Below are 17,941 nucleotides of genomic sequence, written 5' to 3' on the forward strand. Positions count from 1 at the left end.
TAGTTGAAACTTTCAGTTCCAGCATTAGTCTTCAGTGGTATATTTCTTAAACTGCAAGCGGAATGTTTTATTCCCTAAGGATTTCAAAAGCATAACTGGGGCGAGTGAAAATCTCTATACCTGCTCCCCTCCCAAAATTCTCAAGGTAATTGAATTTCTGATGCAGATTTTAATGGTTGATTTGTTGGTTGATGAGATTTTAAAAAAAAGGCAAAGGCAGAAGCATCCTAAATGTTGTACGTGACTCAGTAATGTTTAAGCACTGTGTTGCTGCAGTTGTTGGTAACTAGCATGTAACAAGATTAACCACCCTTTCTTTGGTAGTTTAGGTTTCATGGAATAGTTGATTACATGTGCAGCCACAAAAAATAACTTGATGTTTGGCATATAATGGATATAGGAACAGGAGTAAGCCATTAAGCCCATCGAGCCTGCCCCGCCATTCAATATGATCGTGGCTAATCATCCACTTCAATGCCTTTTTCCCACACTGTCCCCATATCCCCATAGCAAAGGTATTCCTAGTTAGAAGTAACCATTTTGTAGGTAATGTATGTTGCAAACTCCATCAGTTTAAAATGACTGGTATAAATGGTTTAAAAAATCATGCAGAATCAGGATAATAAAATTCAAACTTATATCACCAAATAGGGTGCAGCATTGGGATGGCATTCCAACATACTCCTATGTATTGGGATAGCTTCAAGTTCTCAGTTTAAAGAATTTGAGTCCTCAGTTGTGCCAAATTTTACGCTTACATTGGAGCAGGTGGGAGGCAGTGGTGTAGTGATATTGTCACTGGACTAGTAACCCATAGACCCAGGGTATTGCTCTGGGAACATGGGTTCGAATCCCACCACGGCAGAAAGTGGAATTTGAATTCAAGTAATAAAAATCTGGAATTAAAAAGCTAGTCTAATGATGGCCATGAAACAATTGTCAATTGTTGTATAAAAAACTATCTAGTTCACCAATTCCCTTTAGGGAAGGAAACCTGTCCTTAACTGGTCTGGCCTAAATGTGACTCGACCCACAGCAATGTGGTTGAGTCTTAAATGCCCTTTGAAATGGCTGAGCAAGCCACTCAGTTGTATTTAACTGCTACGAAGTCAATAAGGAATGAAATCGGACGGACCACCTGGCATTGACCTAGGCACCGGAATCGACAGCAGCAAACCCAACCCTGTCGGCCTTGCAAAGTTCTCCTTACTAACATCTGGGGGCTTGTGCCAAAGTTGGGAGAGTTGTCCCACAAACTAGTCAAGCAATAGCTTGACTCTCAAAATCATACCATACAATGTCTCAGACACTGCCATCACCATCCCCGCGTTTGCCCTGTCGCACCGGCAGGAACAGACCCAGCAGAGGTGGCGGCCCAGTGGTATACAGTCAAGAGGGAGTTGCCCTGGGAGTCCTCAACATCGATTCCAGATCCCATGAAGTTTCATGGCATCAGGTCAAACATGGGCAAAAAAACCTCCTGCTGATTGCCACCTGCTGCCCCTCCCCCGTCAGCTGATGAATCAGTACTCCTCCATGTTGAACAGCACTTGGAGGAAGCACTGAGGGTGGCAAGGGCACAGAATGTACTCTGGGTGGGGGACTTCATTGTCCATCACCAAGACTGCCTTGGTAGCACCACTACTGACCGAGTCCTAAAGGACATGGCTGCTAGATTGGGTCTGCGGTAGGTGGTGAGGGAAAAATATACTTGACTTTGTCCTCCCCAATCTGCCTGCCGCAGATACATCTGTCCATAACAGTATTGGTAGGAATGACCACCACACAGTCCTTGTGGAGACAAAGTCCCGTCTTCACATTGAGAATGCCCTCCATAGTGTTGTCTGGCAGTACTACTGTGCGAAATGGGATGGATTTAGAATCGACTAGCAATGCAAAACTGGGTATCCGTGAAGCACTGTGGGCCATCAGCAGCAGCAGAGTTGTACTCAACCACAATCTGGCTTGGCATATCCCCCACTCTACCGTTACCATCAAGCCGGGGGATCAACCCTGGTTCCATGAACAGTGCAGGAGGGCATGCCAGGAGCTGCACTAGGCATACCTCAAAATGAGGTGTCAACCTGGTGAAGCTACAACCCAGGCCTGCTTGTGTGCCAAACAACATAAGCAGCATGCGACAGACAGAGCTAAGTGATCCCATAACCAATGGATCAGATCTAAGCTCAGCAGTCCTGCCACATCCAGTCTGAATGGTGGTGGACAATTAAACAACTAACTGGAGGAGGTGGCTCCACAAATATCCCCATCGTCAATGATGTGGGAGCCCAGCACATCAGTGCAAAAGATAAGGCTGAAGCAGTTGCAACAATCTTCAGCCAGAAGTGCTGAGTTGATGATCCATCTCGGCCTCCTCCTGAAGTCCCCAGCATCAAAGATGCCAGACTTCATCCAATTCGATTCACTCCGCGTGATATCAAGAAACGACTGAAGGCACTGATACTGCAAAGGTTATGGGCCCTGACAACATTCCGTCAATAGTACTGAAGACCTGAAGTTCTCCAGAACTTGCTGCGCCCTTAGCTAAGCTGTTCAGTACAGCTACAACACTGGCATCTATCCAGCCATGTGGAACATTGCCTAGGTATGTCCTGTACACAAAAACCAGGACAAGAACAAACTGGCCAATTAACGCCCCATCAGTCTACTCGCGATCATCAGTAAAGTGATGGAAGGTGTCATCGACAGCGCTATCAAGCGGCATTTGCTTAGCAATAACCTGCTCACTGACGCTCAGTTTGGGTTCTGCCAGGGCCACTCAGCTCCAGACTTCATTACAGCCTTGGTTCAAACATGGACAAAAGAGCTGTACACGAGGTGATGTGAGAGTGACTTCCCTTAACATCAAGGCAGCATTTGACTGAGTACGGCATCAAGGAGCCCTAGCAAAACTATAGTCACTGGCATTCTGGTGGAAAACTCTCTGCTGGTTGGAGTCGTACCTAGCGCAAAGGAAGATGGTTGTGGTTGTTGGAGGTCAATCATCTGAGCTTCAGGACATCACTGCAGGAGTTCCTCAGGGTAGTGTCCTAGGCCCAACCATCTTCAGCTGCTTCATCAATGACCTTTCTTCAATCATAAAGTCAGAAGTGGGGATGTTCGCTGATGATTGCACAATGTTCAGCACCATTCGTGACTCCTCAGATACTGAGGCAGTCTGTGTAAAAATGCAGCAAGACCGGGACAGTATCCAGGCTTGGACTGATAAGTGACCAGTAACATTCGCACCACACAAGTGCCAAGCAATGACCCTCTCCAACAAGAGAGAATCTAACCATCTCCCCTTGACATTAAACAGCATTACTCTTGCAGAATACCCCACTATCAACAATCTGGGGGTTACTGTTGACCAGAAGCTGAACTGGAGTAGCCATACAAATACTGTTGCTGCAAGCACAGGTCAGAGTCCAGGAAACCTGCAGCGAGTAACTCACCACCTGACTCTCCAAAACCTGTCCTCCATCTACAAGGCACAAGTCAGGAGTGTGATGGAATACTCTGCACTTGCCTGGATGGGTGCAGCTCCAACAACACTCAAGAAGCTCTGTACCATCCGGGACCAAGCATCCTGCTTGATTGGCACCCCATCTGCAAACATTCACTCCCTTCACCACCGATGCACAGTGACAGCAGTTTGTACCATCTACAAGATTGACTGCAGCAGCCCACCTTCCAAACCTGTGACCTCTACCACCTAGAAGGACAAGGGCAGATGCATGGGAACACCACCACCTGTAAGTTCCCCTCCAAGCACCATCCTGACTTGGAACTATATCGCTATTCCTTCACTGTCGCTGGGTCAAATTCCTGGAGCTCCCTTCCTAACAGCACTGTGGCTGTACCTACCCCATAAGGACTGCAGCGGTTCAAGAAAGCAGCTCACCACCACCTTCTCAAGGACAATTGGGGATAGGCAATAAATGCTGGCCTAACCAGCGATGCCCACATCCCGGGAACGCATGAATGAAGTGAGACGTGCTATCTTTTTATCTCCACTCATCGTTTCCTTTACTCAACTGGTTCTGCTCATTCAAGGGGGATGAATGTGGTCTTTCTCCTTCCAGGCCTAGGGTAGCAAGAAATTCTTGATCCTGTTTCTATTTGACCCATGTTTTGTCTGTGATGGATAACACCATTGCCTTACTCTTCGTCTTTTTGTTGCTGTGTTCCGTTGCTGGCTGGAAAAAGTTTGCATATAGACTGTGAAATGATTTGATCCTGGTATCGTAATCATCTGTTTTCAAATAAGTTCATGTTTGTGTTCACATCGAAGCTTGTCATCTATGTCTTGATACTATTGTTTCTGTATTCCATACCTGAAACACCCCTTGGGCTGAGCACAAGGGAACAGTATTGCAGTTGGGTTCAGTTATATTGGTTAGTTTGGGCAGAACTCCAAGTGATCACTAAATCTGCAATGGCAGTCTCATGATACCATGTAGGGTAGTTGCCAATATGTTGAGCACAGTATGATTCATTGGCTCACCTCATTTCTGAATCAGAATGTTGTTTGTTCAGGTCCCACTCTAGACAAGTGAGCAGTAGTCGAGGCTGACTTTTATGTGTATTACTGAGGGAGTGCTTGACTGGCAGAGGTGCCTTTTTTGGATGCAACGCAGCCTGCCAAAGTGGGCAGAAACATGGGGGCAAATGAAATGTAATGCAGTGTGATGTGATGCAAATTGGAAGGAAGAAAGAGAAAAGGCAATATAAATTAAATGGTACAATTTTAGGGGGAGTGCAGGAGCAAAGAAACCTGGGGGTGCATAATATTTTTGAAGTAACAGGACAAGTAGATAAGGCTGTAAAACATGAGATCCTGGGCCTTATAAATAGCAGCATGGAGTACAAAAGGAAGAAAGTTATGTTAAACCTTTGCAGCTCACTATTATGGCTTCAGCTGGAGTATAATGAAAATTCTGGGTATCACACTTTGGGAAGGGTGTCAAGACCTTGGAGAGGGTGCAGAGGCGATTTACTGGAATGGTACCAGCGATGAGACGTCAGTTATGTGGAGAGATTCTAGATGCTGGGATTGTTCTCCTTTGAGAAGAGAAGGTTAAGGGGAGATTTAATAGAGGTGTTCAAAATTGTCACGGGATTGGATAGAGGAAATGAGAAACACTTTCCACAGGTTGAAGGACCAGTGACCAGAGGACACAGATTTATGACAACTGACAAAAGAACCAGAGGGAGGATGAGAATTTTTTTAAAGAGATTTTATGATCTGGAATGCACAGCCTGCAAGGGTGTTGGAAGCAGCTTTAATAATTTACAAAAATGAATTGGATAAATACTTGAAGGGGAAAAATACAGGGCTATAGGGAAAGAGCAGGGGAGTGGGACATATTGGATAGCTCTTTGAAAGATCTGATGCGGGCATGATGGGTTGAATGGTTGTCTTCTGTGCTGTATGATTCTTAGCCTGCATAATTTCAATGCTCTGCTGCTATCAGTGTCAGCGGTGCATTTTTTTGTGTTTTATGACGATTATCCATAATGAGGGTGCTCATTCAAAGTAATGGCCTGCTCTTTGCATCTTATGCATCATTCATGGCCTTGTTGACCAAGTTGGTAATGTTTCAAAGCTGCATTGTCATTGTTGAGAATTCCCAGTGTTTGTACTCTCTTGCAACAGGCCAGATGTTTTGTGCAAATATTTAATTGGCCAAAAAGGAAAAATTAACTTTCATTGCATGTTACTTGTTGAGTATTTAATACTGTAGGGAAGAGTCTGTGCTTAAATGGGAATGTGCAAGCTGTTGGGCCTATTACTATATTATGCAGCACAAAATTTATGGCATCCACAAAATTTCTATTACTGTTGATATTTAACCGGTTAATGAGTTGCTCTCATACCATTGATGAGTTGTCGGTGGGTCAAAAACCTGGAACTCCCTTTCTAGCAGTACTGTAGGCGTACCTACACCAGATGGACTAGAGCAGTTCAAGAAGGCGGCTCACCTCCACCTTCTCGAGGGTAATTAGGGATGAGCAGTAAATGCTGGCCTAGCCAGTGATGCTCACATCCTGTGAAAGAATTAAAAAGCATGTGGTTTTGTGTGTGTTCTTAGTTGGTATCCTCATGTACCTTACAGGTACCTGAATTGCAAATTAGCACTGTATACAGCAAAGACATTTTGTTTTGTACGGAACATAGCACAGCATTTCATTCTGAAGGTTGCTGTTCAGGGTTCTAAACATGCTTTCTTTCTACAGAATGTCTGTCCAAGCATCTGCCCTAACCAATAGTCTGCAATGCCTCTCTTATGCAAGAATTGGAAAGACTGCCAACCGTACCATTTTTCCTCTATACATTTGGAGCAATTTTATTTCCCCACAGCATTAAGGAATTCATCATAAGGAGAAAATCACATTCATGCCCTTCTTTAGAATGAGAATTCTTGTTCGATGTTGATAAGTTGTTTTTCTATAATGGCATAATGCAGTTCCCTCAAGTCTGTCCCCACCAATCTGTAGTCCAAATATTTTATATTAATTGAAGAGTTCTTTCAAGAGACAATTCAAACTTGGAATACTTGGAAATCTTTTGGCATTTCATTAAAAAAAAAGATAATGGGACATTAGGGAAAAAAGCTCTTATTGTTTTTGTTCATGCTGATATTTCTCTATATATTAATGATACTGCTTGTTTTGGCCTTTATTTCAAACAGGGACCAGATAGACCAGCTCAAATAACTGAAAGCATGGCAGATCTGACGGCTGTGAAAGAGAATACATATGAAGATGTGCCTCCTTATCTAAGAGAGGAGCCTCCAGAAGGTACTGGTTTAACTATTGCCTTGGAGAAATGCTGCATAATATAGTAATGATCAATGCGGATACATATTATTTAACCTCATCTGTGTGCGCAGATGGATTTGTGTGACGAGGCCTTCTTAGAGAAGTATCTTGTTGCATGTTACAGCAGTAATTAAGAACTTGCAGAGTTAAGTCTGGGTGCATTATATATTTTGGCTGTAATGAGATAAAACAGCAATGTGCTTCTGACTGTTAGAACAAAGAAAAACAGAACACTTCTGTTCATATTAACATATGTTAATTTTCAGTAAAATCTTGAGTTTTATATTTGTGTTGTGTAGCAAAGAAGATTTAACAGTGGGCAATGTCCTTGGGAAAAGGTATGTTTTGAAAGGTTAGAACTGCTTTGTTTCTGGGGTTCATGACTTGGTCATCTAGACATGCAGGAACACTGGACAAAAAGGATTTTGGTCGCAATTAAAATCATAACTTTACTATTTAAGATTTTTTGTTTAAATTTTGGTTCCCCAGACTGTCTTTTGGGCCTCCTTATCTCGAGAGACAATGGATACGCGCCTGGAGGTGGTCAGTGGTTTGTGAAGCAGCGCCTGGAGTGGCTATAAAGGCCAATTCTGGAGTGACAGGCTCTTCCACAGGTGCTGCAGAGAAATTTGTTTGTTGGGGCTGTTGCACAGTTGGCTCTCCCCTTGCGCCTCTGTCTTTTTTCCTGCCAACTACTAAGTCTCTTCGACTCGCCACAATTTAGCCCTGTCTTTATGGCTGCCCGCCAGCTCTGGCGAATGCTGGCAACTGACTCCCACGACTTGTGATCAATGTCACACGATTTCATGTCGCGTTTGCAGACGTCTTTATAACGGAGACATGGACGGCCGGTGGGTCTGATACCAGTGGCGAGCTCGCTGTACAATGTGTCTTTGGGGATCCTGCCATCTTCCATGCGGCTCACATGGCCAAGCCATTTTGGTTCCCCAGACTGTAGGGCATACATATTAAGGTCTGGTGTGCAAAAATATTCTTCTTATGCAAATATGGTTTGATTGCTTCGCAAGTAGAAACCACTTCACATTAATTAATGCTTTTTGACATTAACTCAATCGATTTGAGTTGCAAGGCTCGTCAATGCATGCAAACAGATATTTTCTGGCATCTGAAGAAAATTGTAGAAATCTTGGCATTAAGTTGATAAAACTCTTGTCACTATAGAAGGCATTACTTGTTTTCCTGTGGATTTTTCATTTGCCTTATGGTATATTGGAAGTTGCGATTTTATAAATTCCCTTTCTTCCTGGTTGAACATCCAAGGGTAACTGGGGTGTGTGTTGGGGATCATGCCACCACTTCGTCACTTCTTGTGTGATACTGAAATTCCATAAACTGTTATAAATCCTATGTTAAGGTTAGCAAGAGTCATCCAGGTTTAGCAACCATAAAATTGGTGAAATGTGTATATACTTTGTGTATTTGAGAAAAAAGCTTTAAATGAATGTTATAAAAATACTGTAATCTGCAGTATTGTCATTCCTACTGCTTAGGTTATTAGTTTGCCTCTTCTGTACTTTATAGTAAGTCATGGTTTTATAATTTGCTTCCAAAGTCGAGGAGATCGAGAAGGCTTGTGTCAGATACAGTAAGCAAAGTACAGTAACAAGTGGGTGTTTGTTTCTTGGGAGTGTTACATAACCAAGTATTGAGTGTATAAAGGTACACTCCACTTTGGAGGAGTGAATGGTCTTTGGCACAAAGAACAACAAATATGAGTAAAATCCAAAAGATGTCATGCACTGATTTCATTGTGATTTTCATTCAATGTCACATTTCAAACCTTTTCAATCTAATTTGTTTCTATCACTCATTAGAGTTCTGTATTCATAATGAAGTCTTACTTTTACATTGAAAGTTACCATAGTTTTTGAAATTTTAATTCCTTGTCAGTGATTGTTTTAATGTTCATGAGGTTTAAACTTGCCTCTTGAAGCAACTATTCATACTTTTTTTTATTGAAGGTTATTGAAATCTGTTTCATATAAATCTGCCATATGCTGTACAATTTATTCTTATGCTACACAACTTAATATTCTTGATTGCTGGTTCCATATTCTCAATATTATGCAATTATGCGACATTTGAATTGGGGTTCTCCAATGTTCTGTCTTTAGACATCATGGATATAATTATAATCAAAACAAGAAAGACACTTTCATCTATAGAGTGAATTTAGATCCGGTTATTACATTGTGTTTTAGCTGTGTGTGTGTTAGACTAATGGAGTAGAAAAACAAGCCTTCAGTTGGGAAATAACAATATCATCCTGGTTGTACAGGATACAGAGCTAGCCAAGGACAACAATGTAATCTGACTATAAATGCGGGTGTGCTGTGTGTAAACATACGATCATTTAGTTCGTTTTAACTATCAATCATTTTCTTTTGGGTCCAATTTTTAACATGCTTTCCCTTTCTGCTGCTGAGAGGAGATAGAGGGGATCTGTTCAAAGGTAACTTGAGGCAGTCACTCAAGTGATCTGGGAGAATAGATTGTGGTCACCCATCTGTGTTCCAGGGAATTCTCCCCAGTATGACATTTCAGGTGTGCAAACTTTAAAATTTGCATTTTGTAAGTGACTGAAACAAGTCACTTGTTTTAGATTAGATTAGAGATACAGCACTGAAACAGGCCCTTCGGCCCACCGAGTCTGTGCCGACCATCAGCCACCCATTTATACTAATCCTACACTAATCCCATATTCCTACCAAACATCCCCACCTGTCCCTATATTTCCCTACCACCTACCTATACTAGTGACAATTTATAATGGCCAATTTACCTATCAACCTGCAAGTCTTTTGGCTTGTGGGAGGAAACCGGAGCACCTGGAGAAAACCCACGCAGACACAGGGAGAACTTGCAAACTCCACACAGGCAGTACCCGGAATCGAACCCGGGTCCCTGCAGCTGTGAGGCTGCGGTGCTAACCACTGTGCCACCCCTAGTACCCGTCCCTAGTTGAAGCCCGTTTTCCCGAGTAGTTAAGTCTTACTGAAATTATAATTTATTCTTAGTGTACAAAAGAAAATATGAACAAAACAGATTAATAATTAATTATCACCTCAGGGTTTCAGATGGATTAAAGTAATGTATTGAAATATGTGAAACACAAAGATACCTGGAAAAAAAGAGTTGAGATCGAGAAGGGAAGTTTAATGATAATTAAAGTTTCCAGGTTTTGTGAATCAAATATATAAGCCAAGACAAAACAAATACTAGGCTGCGATAATTGAACTAAGTTGAAGCAAGTTACTGTAAAATTGTTGAGATAAATCATTCCGCAGTTACTGGCTCTGATTGAACCAGACTGCAAAAGAACAGAAACAAGACAGGATGATACAGAATTCTCCCTGAAATCATGGGTTGGGAGGGGATGTAAAAGAAGAAAAAGCACTCTTTACTGAAAATTCTCTGCACTGTGTTCTCCTTTAACACAGATTTAATGCTGTAGAAATCGCATACTAGTGTGACCCTGAGCTGGGTTTCCAATCCCATGGGCCTACTCACCACCTCCAACCGTCATAAACTTCAGCCAATCCAAACATCTACTGCTCGCCTCCTATCCGATTGACTTTCTGTAATTTTGTTACTTGACTTTTGAGCTAATCTTAGTCCTTGCTTTTGCTGCACTCTGCTCTGCCAATGCTGTTATTTTTTAAAATGGACACAAATTTTTCTCTGATTCCTGATTTTAATCCAGGGTTCTTTTTATAAAATTGGAGCCAGCCCAGCAGGGTCAATATGGGGTGAGGAGATCTAAAATTACCTTTGGTAGGTGGGGCTGAATTTGCGAGTGAGTACTCATGTGAATAGTGATGGAGTGGGATGAGCTGATAGATCATTGCAAAGTCAGGCTTCAAGCCCTCTAAATAAGCCATCCTCTTAAGTTAGCCACATTTAATCAGAACTGTTGCTGGTTGACTTGAAATGGCCAGTGGCACAGATATAATTGTTTCTAAAATGCTTCACAGTAGATTACATGGGGCTTTACTCAAAGATCCGTTCTTGCACATAAATGGAAATATTCCATTATTCAGCCATTATATTTGCTGAATGCTATTAAACCAGCAATGTCATTTAGGGACTTTTGGCTTGCAAAGCAGAAGTTCCAATATATAACACAGTTCTGACACCATGACTTTGAGATAACTGCAACAGGGAACAACTAGCTGGATACAAACAAAGATGGAGCAAGAAAATATGAAATTACATTGTATAGATTTTACAGCAGAGGAACGGACCATTTGACCAGTGGGTCTGTGCTGGTGTTGATTTGCATAAGCCTCCTCCAACCTTCCTTCATCTCACCTACCTACCTTTTCCTTTTGGGCCTCCTTATCTCGAGAGACAATGGATACGCGCCTGGAGGTGGTCAGTGGTTTGTGAAGCAGCGCCTGGAGTGGCTATAAAGGCCAATTCTGGAGTGACAGGCTCTTCCACAGGTGCTGCAGAGAAATTTGTTTGTTGGGGCTGTTGCACAGTTGGCTCTCCCCTTGCGCCTCTGTCTCACCCTATCAACATATGGGACAATGGTTATGGAACCTTTCTTTTGTTGACAGTAAAGATTTTTTGGGACTTTTCCAAAAAGTGCAGACTTTAAATGAAGGTTCCACTTCGAAACAGATATTTTACACCCCTCTGGTGTACCCCAGGGTTCCATCTTTACTGCGTTTTCCTCATTTGCATTATCTCTGACATTATCGGTAGTCAGAGGATCAGTTTCCATATGTAGCTCTGTCTCCATTGCTCCTCTCAACTCCACAACTGTCGGAGTGCCTGTCTGATATCAAGTTGTTGGTGAGCCAGAATTCCCTCCAGTTAGACATTGGGATTACGAAAGCCATTGTATTTGCTGGACACTATTTCGTTCCCCATCTCTTCACATAGGCTGCACTGTTATGGTCTGCAATCAGTGGGTAAAACATAACTGAACACATCTCACGCAAGCTGAGATTCTAGCCAGGTACTATCCTGTGCTCCTGAATGTGTATGGATGCACACTTCTCACCATTTACTGCCTTCTGTTTTAATTTTGTAACACTGATGCACATTACCATTAAGCACACTGTAGTGCAGTTCGCATAGGTGAAATATTAATCCAAACTTGGTGCAAGTGTCCTCAGGGCCATAAACTAAAGTGCTATTTGTATTGAAGTGTAGACACACTGCGGTGGCTGTGGAGGCACATATAAATCTTGAATATTCCACCTAGTTTTGATGCAAGCTAACAAGAATGACATGATGGGAGCAAAATGTTTTTTCTGAAACATATCAGTCCCTTTGCTATGTTGTCTGTGTCCTGTTTGTGAGGTGAAATTTTTTGTGCACCATTGAACTGTTGCTTACAATTTGTAGTTTATTTTCTCCCTCAAACATTTTTTGCATCTGTTGCTAAATGTTGGGTGTTTGGATATTCTGTTCTGTGGTGAATATACAGCAGAGGGCACTGTCAGCTGCAGCACACATGTATATACAAGTCACTGAGTGCATAGATCTTGATAACACCCATTTTGGCTTTTAATTTCTGTTTCTTCCCCATTATTATTTTACTACAGTTGTTCATAATTCAAGAACTTTTTGTAATTCTATCACAACCTCTGTCTGCTGTTTTGGAGCTGCCTTTAACTCATTCTTCTCATGTAAAATTTGCTTTAATTTGTTGCTATGTTTTGAGCGTTGCTCTGGTTTTTCTGTTAGTGCATGACGGATTATATATAACCGTTGAACCATTACTCTTTTCCTCTATTTCTCTACCAACTTCTTCATGGAGCTTAATCCATTCAAATGGGTCTTCAGATTGTGTCCAATGCAGATTACATTCGTTGACGCTTGAAGACAAATTGTCCCAAGAACTTTCCTAGATTTAGATTTGTCCACCATAGTGATACATTTAAAATGCAACTGTAACCTGTAAGCATTGTTGACTGCTAGCAGGCATTAGGACCTTACTCTATCAATTGGTCTGTTACTTAGGGATCAGTCTTGCTGTCTGTGCCTATGATAGGGTGGTATACGGTCTCGTCCGTGGGCCGCCACTGCCCACTTAAGGTGAATTCATTCAAAGTTAAGGCAATACATACAGAAGCAAAGTTCTGCCAATTCGAAGTCTATTCCTCCAAATAAGCAAACCTGATTCGGGCAAACAAGGTCTATCGTGTATATGGCTTTTGTGCACTCGCTTCCTGGGTCATATCCAGATTTGTTATGACACGCTCACAAGGAGAAATTATGAACTATATAATGAACTTAAGAAACAAATTCAAACAGACTTGAGGTGCATCAAAGCGGCCCGAATTCAAACTGACCAATCAGGAAAAAGGATTGTGACTGGCGATGTGAGAGTGAAGTGGCAGCCTGTTCTGGAACAATCGGAGCAGAATCAGTTTTGGTTTTAATACAGTTATTAATTCAATTATTCCATCTTTTCCAGTGAAGAGGAAGGACCCTGTCTAAGATCACTACCTTTCACTACATGTAGGCAGAGACTGGAGTTGGCCTTGAACTCCCTACCTGAGAAATCGAACCAGGCTTTCACCATTGAACTGTGACAGAGATATAACAGGAGAAGTCTGCAACAAAGCATCCGTCCTCCTGAACCTTCTGAGATTCTTTTTTCTTTCTTCAATGAACCAGAGAAAAGGGAAAACTAGGTCTTCAGTGTACCTTGGGGTGGGGGGGGGGAGGGAAGCAGGTTTTACAACGAATTCTTGTGAAAACCATCAGATCTAAACGCATGTTACCTTTTAATTTCTATCTTGTGTGTGCGTATTTGCATGCATGCGTGTGAATGGGTGAACTTGCATATATTTTTGGGTGTTGTACAATAAACCTTTATCTTTTAAACTTAGGAGAAAGCCTGTCATTTGTCTGTTTGTGGACTATTAAAAAACATTTTTAAAAAAACACACTGGCTTTGGTCAGTTGAGAGGTGAAAAAAAGGGAAACCATCCCTATCATCTCACATGTCTAACAGTTATAATTCAACACCTTTTTATACCCTTCTGAGGTACAAATTTCTTATCAAAATATCTACATATGGTAAACGACACAGACTCCTACCAGCAGAGCAGAGAGTACCACTATTGACATAGCAGAAGATGACTTTGCATTCCACCAACCTGTTTTCCTCAATTTTCTCAGCCCTCTGATCTTGTTCTTCCCAAGGTTGCCTGACTAGTTTTTAAATATCACTGAGCTAGTGTTTAGTAGTACAATGTGTGATTTTTCTAGCAGTCTTAAGCATAAGCCGATACATACTCGCTTTCTCTACTGAAATACACAATTGTATGGGATTCTCTGCTGTTTCTTCTAAACTACATATTAACCCTTTTCTACCCCTTCCAACTTAACACCTCTAATATACAATGCCACAGAAAATCCACTTCTGTCTTCTAAAAACAGGCTGCTGAAATGGGTGGACACATGGCAGATGATTCAACATGTAGAAGTGTGTAGTAATACATTTTAGTAGGTAGAATGAGGAGGGACAATGCACTCTAAATGGTACAATTTTAAAGGGGGTTTAATAAAAGCTCTGGGATATTTGTGCATAATCTTTGAAGGTGGCAGGACAGGTTGACATAGCAATTCAAAAAGCATATGAACTTTATAAATTGAGACATTGTGTACAATAGCCAAAATGTTATGCTGAACCTATTTAAACCACTAGTTTGTCTCCGGGTAGAGGAATATGTCCAATTCTGGGCACCACATTTCAGGACTTCAGCGAGGGTACAGAAGAGATTTGCTGCAGTGGTACCTGGGATGAGGGATTACAGTTGTTGATGGACTAGAGAAGCTGTGATTGTTTTTCTTAGAGTAGAGAAGATCCTAAAATGAGATTTGATTGAGGTATTTAAAATCATGAAGGGTTTAGTCAGAGTAAATGAAGAGAAATTTTTTCCAGTGGCTGAAGAGTCAATAACGAGTGGTTATAGATTTAAGGTGATTGGCAAAAGAACCAGAGGCAACGTGAGGGAAAACGTTTTTACATAACAAGTGGTTAGGATTTGGAATGCACTGCGTGATAGGGTGGTGGATACAGATTCAATAGTAGCCTTCAAAAGGGCATTGGATAAATACTTGGAGGAAAAATTGCAGGAGATGGGGAAAGAATGATGGAGTGTGATGAACTGGATTGCACTTTGAAAGATTCGGTGTTGTCTCAATGGGCTGAATGGCCACCTCCTGTGTTGTACCATTCTGATTCGATAGAGAACCAGGGAAAGAGGTCATAAATTTGTAGGTGGAAATGTTTAGGCCCCAGTTAATGCAGTTTTGGATATGCCATGAGAGCGCATAGAATACAGTGTAGATTAACTAGGATGAGTGTAGATATGGGAAACTGAAAAAGTTGTGAGGATAGATATGAAATAATTTGGGTAATTTTGCATTGGAACGGAAGGCTAAGGGGTTATTTAGCGGAGGTTTTTAAAACTGTGAAGGGTTTTAATAGGGTGAATAGGGAAAGGCTATTTTCTTTGGAAGGTGAGGGTGATCATTAATTTAAAATCCTAAAAGTGAGGCAAGAGGTTGGGAGAAATGAATTATGCAGGAGAATTGTTGGAGTCTGAAGTACTTGGCTACAGGGATTGTTGAGGCAGAGATCAGTGCAGCTTTTAAAGGAAAATTCGATAAATATTTGAAGCAGGGCAATTAGATTAGTTTCTTTGAAGCAGGGCAATTAGATTAGTTTCGGATTGCTTCAGCGAAGAGTCGGCACAGACTTAATGGACCAACTGACTTTCTGTGCTATAATCATATGTTTGTAAGTGAGCTTTGATTCTTTAACTCACTCGACACCATTTGACTTTCCAGCTACAATTTATACCCCAGTGCTCACATTCACAAGCAGCAACAATAATTACCCAACTTGCTACCTAAATCTTGTGATTAAATTATTCACATTCATATCTGTATATTCAGTCACTTTATTATATAAAAAAAAATGTTCATTGCAGTTATATAAATCAGTCACTGACTATTTCGCTGCAACTAAACTCCTTTTCATTTTAGTAACTTGTATTTTCACATCTCTTAGTACGCCCCTATGTCCCTATTTAATCTAACACTTCAGGAGATCAACTAGGAATAAAAGTGGGATATGTAATGCATATCTTTGTGTGTCACACTTCGTCTGCCACACTCTAACACACGCTCATTGTAAAGATAAAGGTTAGTGATTTGTAATGTCTAGAGATGCTGCTCAGCATCTGACAACAGATGCCAGAATGTCTGTACGCTTTCTGACTGTCTTTAGCAAGTACACTATAAATTTTTAAAACTTGGCATTTCATCGTAAGTTCTGACTAGCAGACTGAAGAGCAATTAAGCTCCTTAACCATGTTTACTTAACAGTTAGAGTCATAGAGTTATACAGCACAGAAACAGGCCCTTTAGTCCGTTGTGTCCGTGCCGGCCATCAAGCACCTAACTATTCTAATCCCATTTGCCAGCACTTGGCCTGTAGCCTTGTATGCTATGGAGTTTCAAGTGCTTATCTAAATACTTCCTAAATGTTGAGGGTTCCTGCCTCTACCACCCCTTCAGTTGTGCTTTGTGATCTTAAGGGCTTCACTTTAGCAACAGAATTTATTGTGCATTACATGGCACAACACCTCTGTTCTAAAATACCATATCATTCAAATTATCATGAACAGTGCCATGGGAGATCTAGTATATGCTGCACCAAGCATATTTTTGTCATGCTTCTTGTGTTGGACTTTTGGCACATCACATCTTTGAATGTTAATTTCTTGCAACAAGATTGGCTTAAATTTCATATTTTTAAAGCAACAATAAATTGCAACCAAAGGTTATGGAATGTGCCAATGATTCAATTGCCAGGGATGAAAGTTTCAAAAACTTCAATCAAAAATTACTGCTTAACAGTTACCAAAAAATAAGGAACAGAAGGAAAACCAACCAAATCAATACATTGAATATCCTTAGAACCACCGTATTGCCTTCTCCAATGAGATGAGATCCTGTGCCTGAAAATTTAAGGAAGAATCACAATCTCAAGAATTGGGATAGTGCAGAAGGAGGCCATTCAGCCCATCGTGTCTGCACTGGCTCTTCCGAAGAGCAATTTACTCAGTTCCCTTCCCTGCTTTCTCCCCGTAACCCTGCATATTCTTCCTATTCATATAACTGTCTAATTCCCTTTTGCATGCTTCAGGTGAACTTGCCTCTACCAGACCTTAACCACTCTCTGCATGAAAAAGTTTTTCCTCATGTCACTTTTGATTCTCTTACCAAATACTGTATCTCTGTGCCTTCTTGTTCTCGATCCTTTGAGTGCCAACAGTTTCTCTCTCTCTGTCCAGACCCCTCATAATTTTGAATGCCTCTATCAAATCAACTTTCAGCTTTCTCTTCAAGAAAAGCAGCCCTAACTTCTCCAATCTAGCTTCACAACTTAAGTCCCTCACCCTGGAACCATTCTTGTAAATCTTTTCTGTACTCTCTCCAATGCCCTCACATTCTTCCTAAAGTGTGGCACCCAGAACTGGGCGCAGTGCTCCAGCTGAGGCCGAATTACTGTCTTATATAAGTTCAACATAACTTCTTTGCTCTTGTATGCTATACCTCTATTAATAAAGCCCAGGATACTGTATGCTTTATTAACTGCTCTCTGAACCTGTCCTGCCACCTTCAATGACTTATGCACATATACACCCAGGTCCCTCTGCTCCTGCACCCTCTTTAGAACTGTACCCTTTATTTTGTATTGTGTCTCCATGTTTTGTTTCCAAAATGAATCACTTTGCATTTCTCTGCATTGAACTTCATCTGCCACCTGTCTGCCCATTCCACCAACTTGTCTGTGCCCTTTTGGAGTTCTACACTATCCTCCTTACAGTTCACAATGCTTCCAAGTTTCGTATCATCTGCAAACTTTGAAATTTATGCCCTGTACACCAAGGTCTAGGCCATTAATATATGTCAGGAAAAGCAAGGGCCCCAACACTGACCCCTGGGGAACTCCACTACAAACCTTCCTCCAACCTGAAAAACATCCAATAACCACTACTGTTTCCTGTCACTCAGCCAATTCTGTATCCATGTTGTTACTGTCCCTTTTATTCCA

At 41.4% G+C, this 17,941-nt stretch overlaps 1 protein-coding gene across 1 annotated transcript in view; it reads left to right on the plus strand.

The window, feature by feature from the left end:
- Positions 1-17,941, plus strand: part of LOC137377164 (transmembrane protein 263-like) — a 312,332-nt gene that overhangs the window by 11,784 nt on the left and 282,607 nt on the right. Inside the window, exon 2 of the mRNA XM_068046572.1 lies at positions 6,696-6,804. Within this exon, the coding sequence (XP_067902673.1) occupies positions 6,696-6,804 (109 nt within the window). The remainder of the gene's footprint in view (positions 1-6,695; positions 6,805-17,941) is intronic.

Source organism: Heterodontus francisci, chromosome 14 (genome assembly GCF_036365525.1).
Source record: "Heterodontus francisci isolate sHetFra1 chromosome 14, sHetFra1.hap1, whole genome shotgun sequence".
Lineage (NCBI taxonomy): Eukaryota > Metazoa > Chordata > Chondrichthyes > Heterodontiformes > Heterodontidae > Heterodontus > Heterodontus francisci.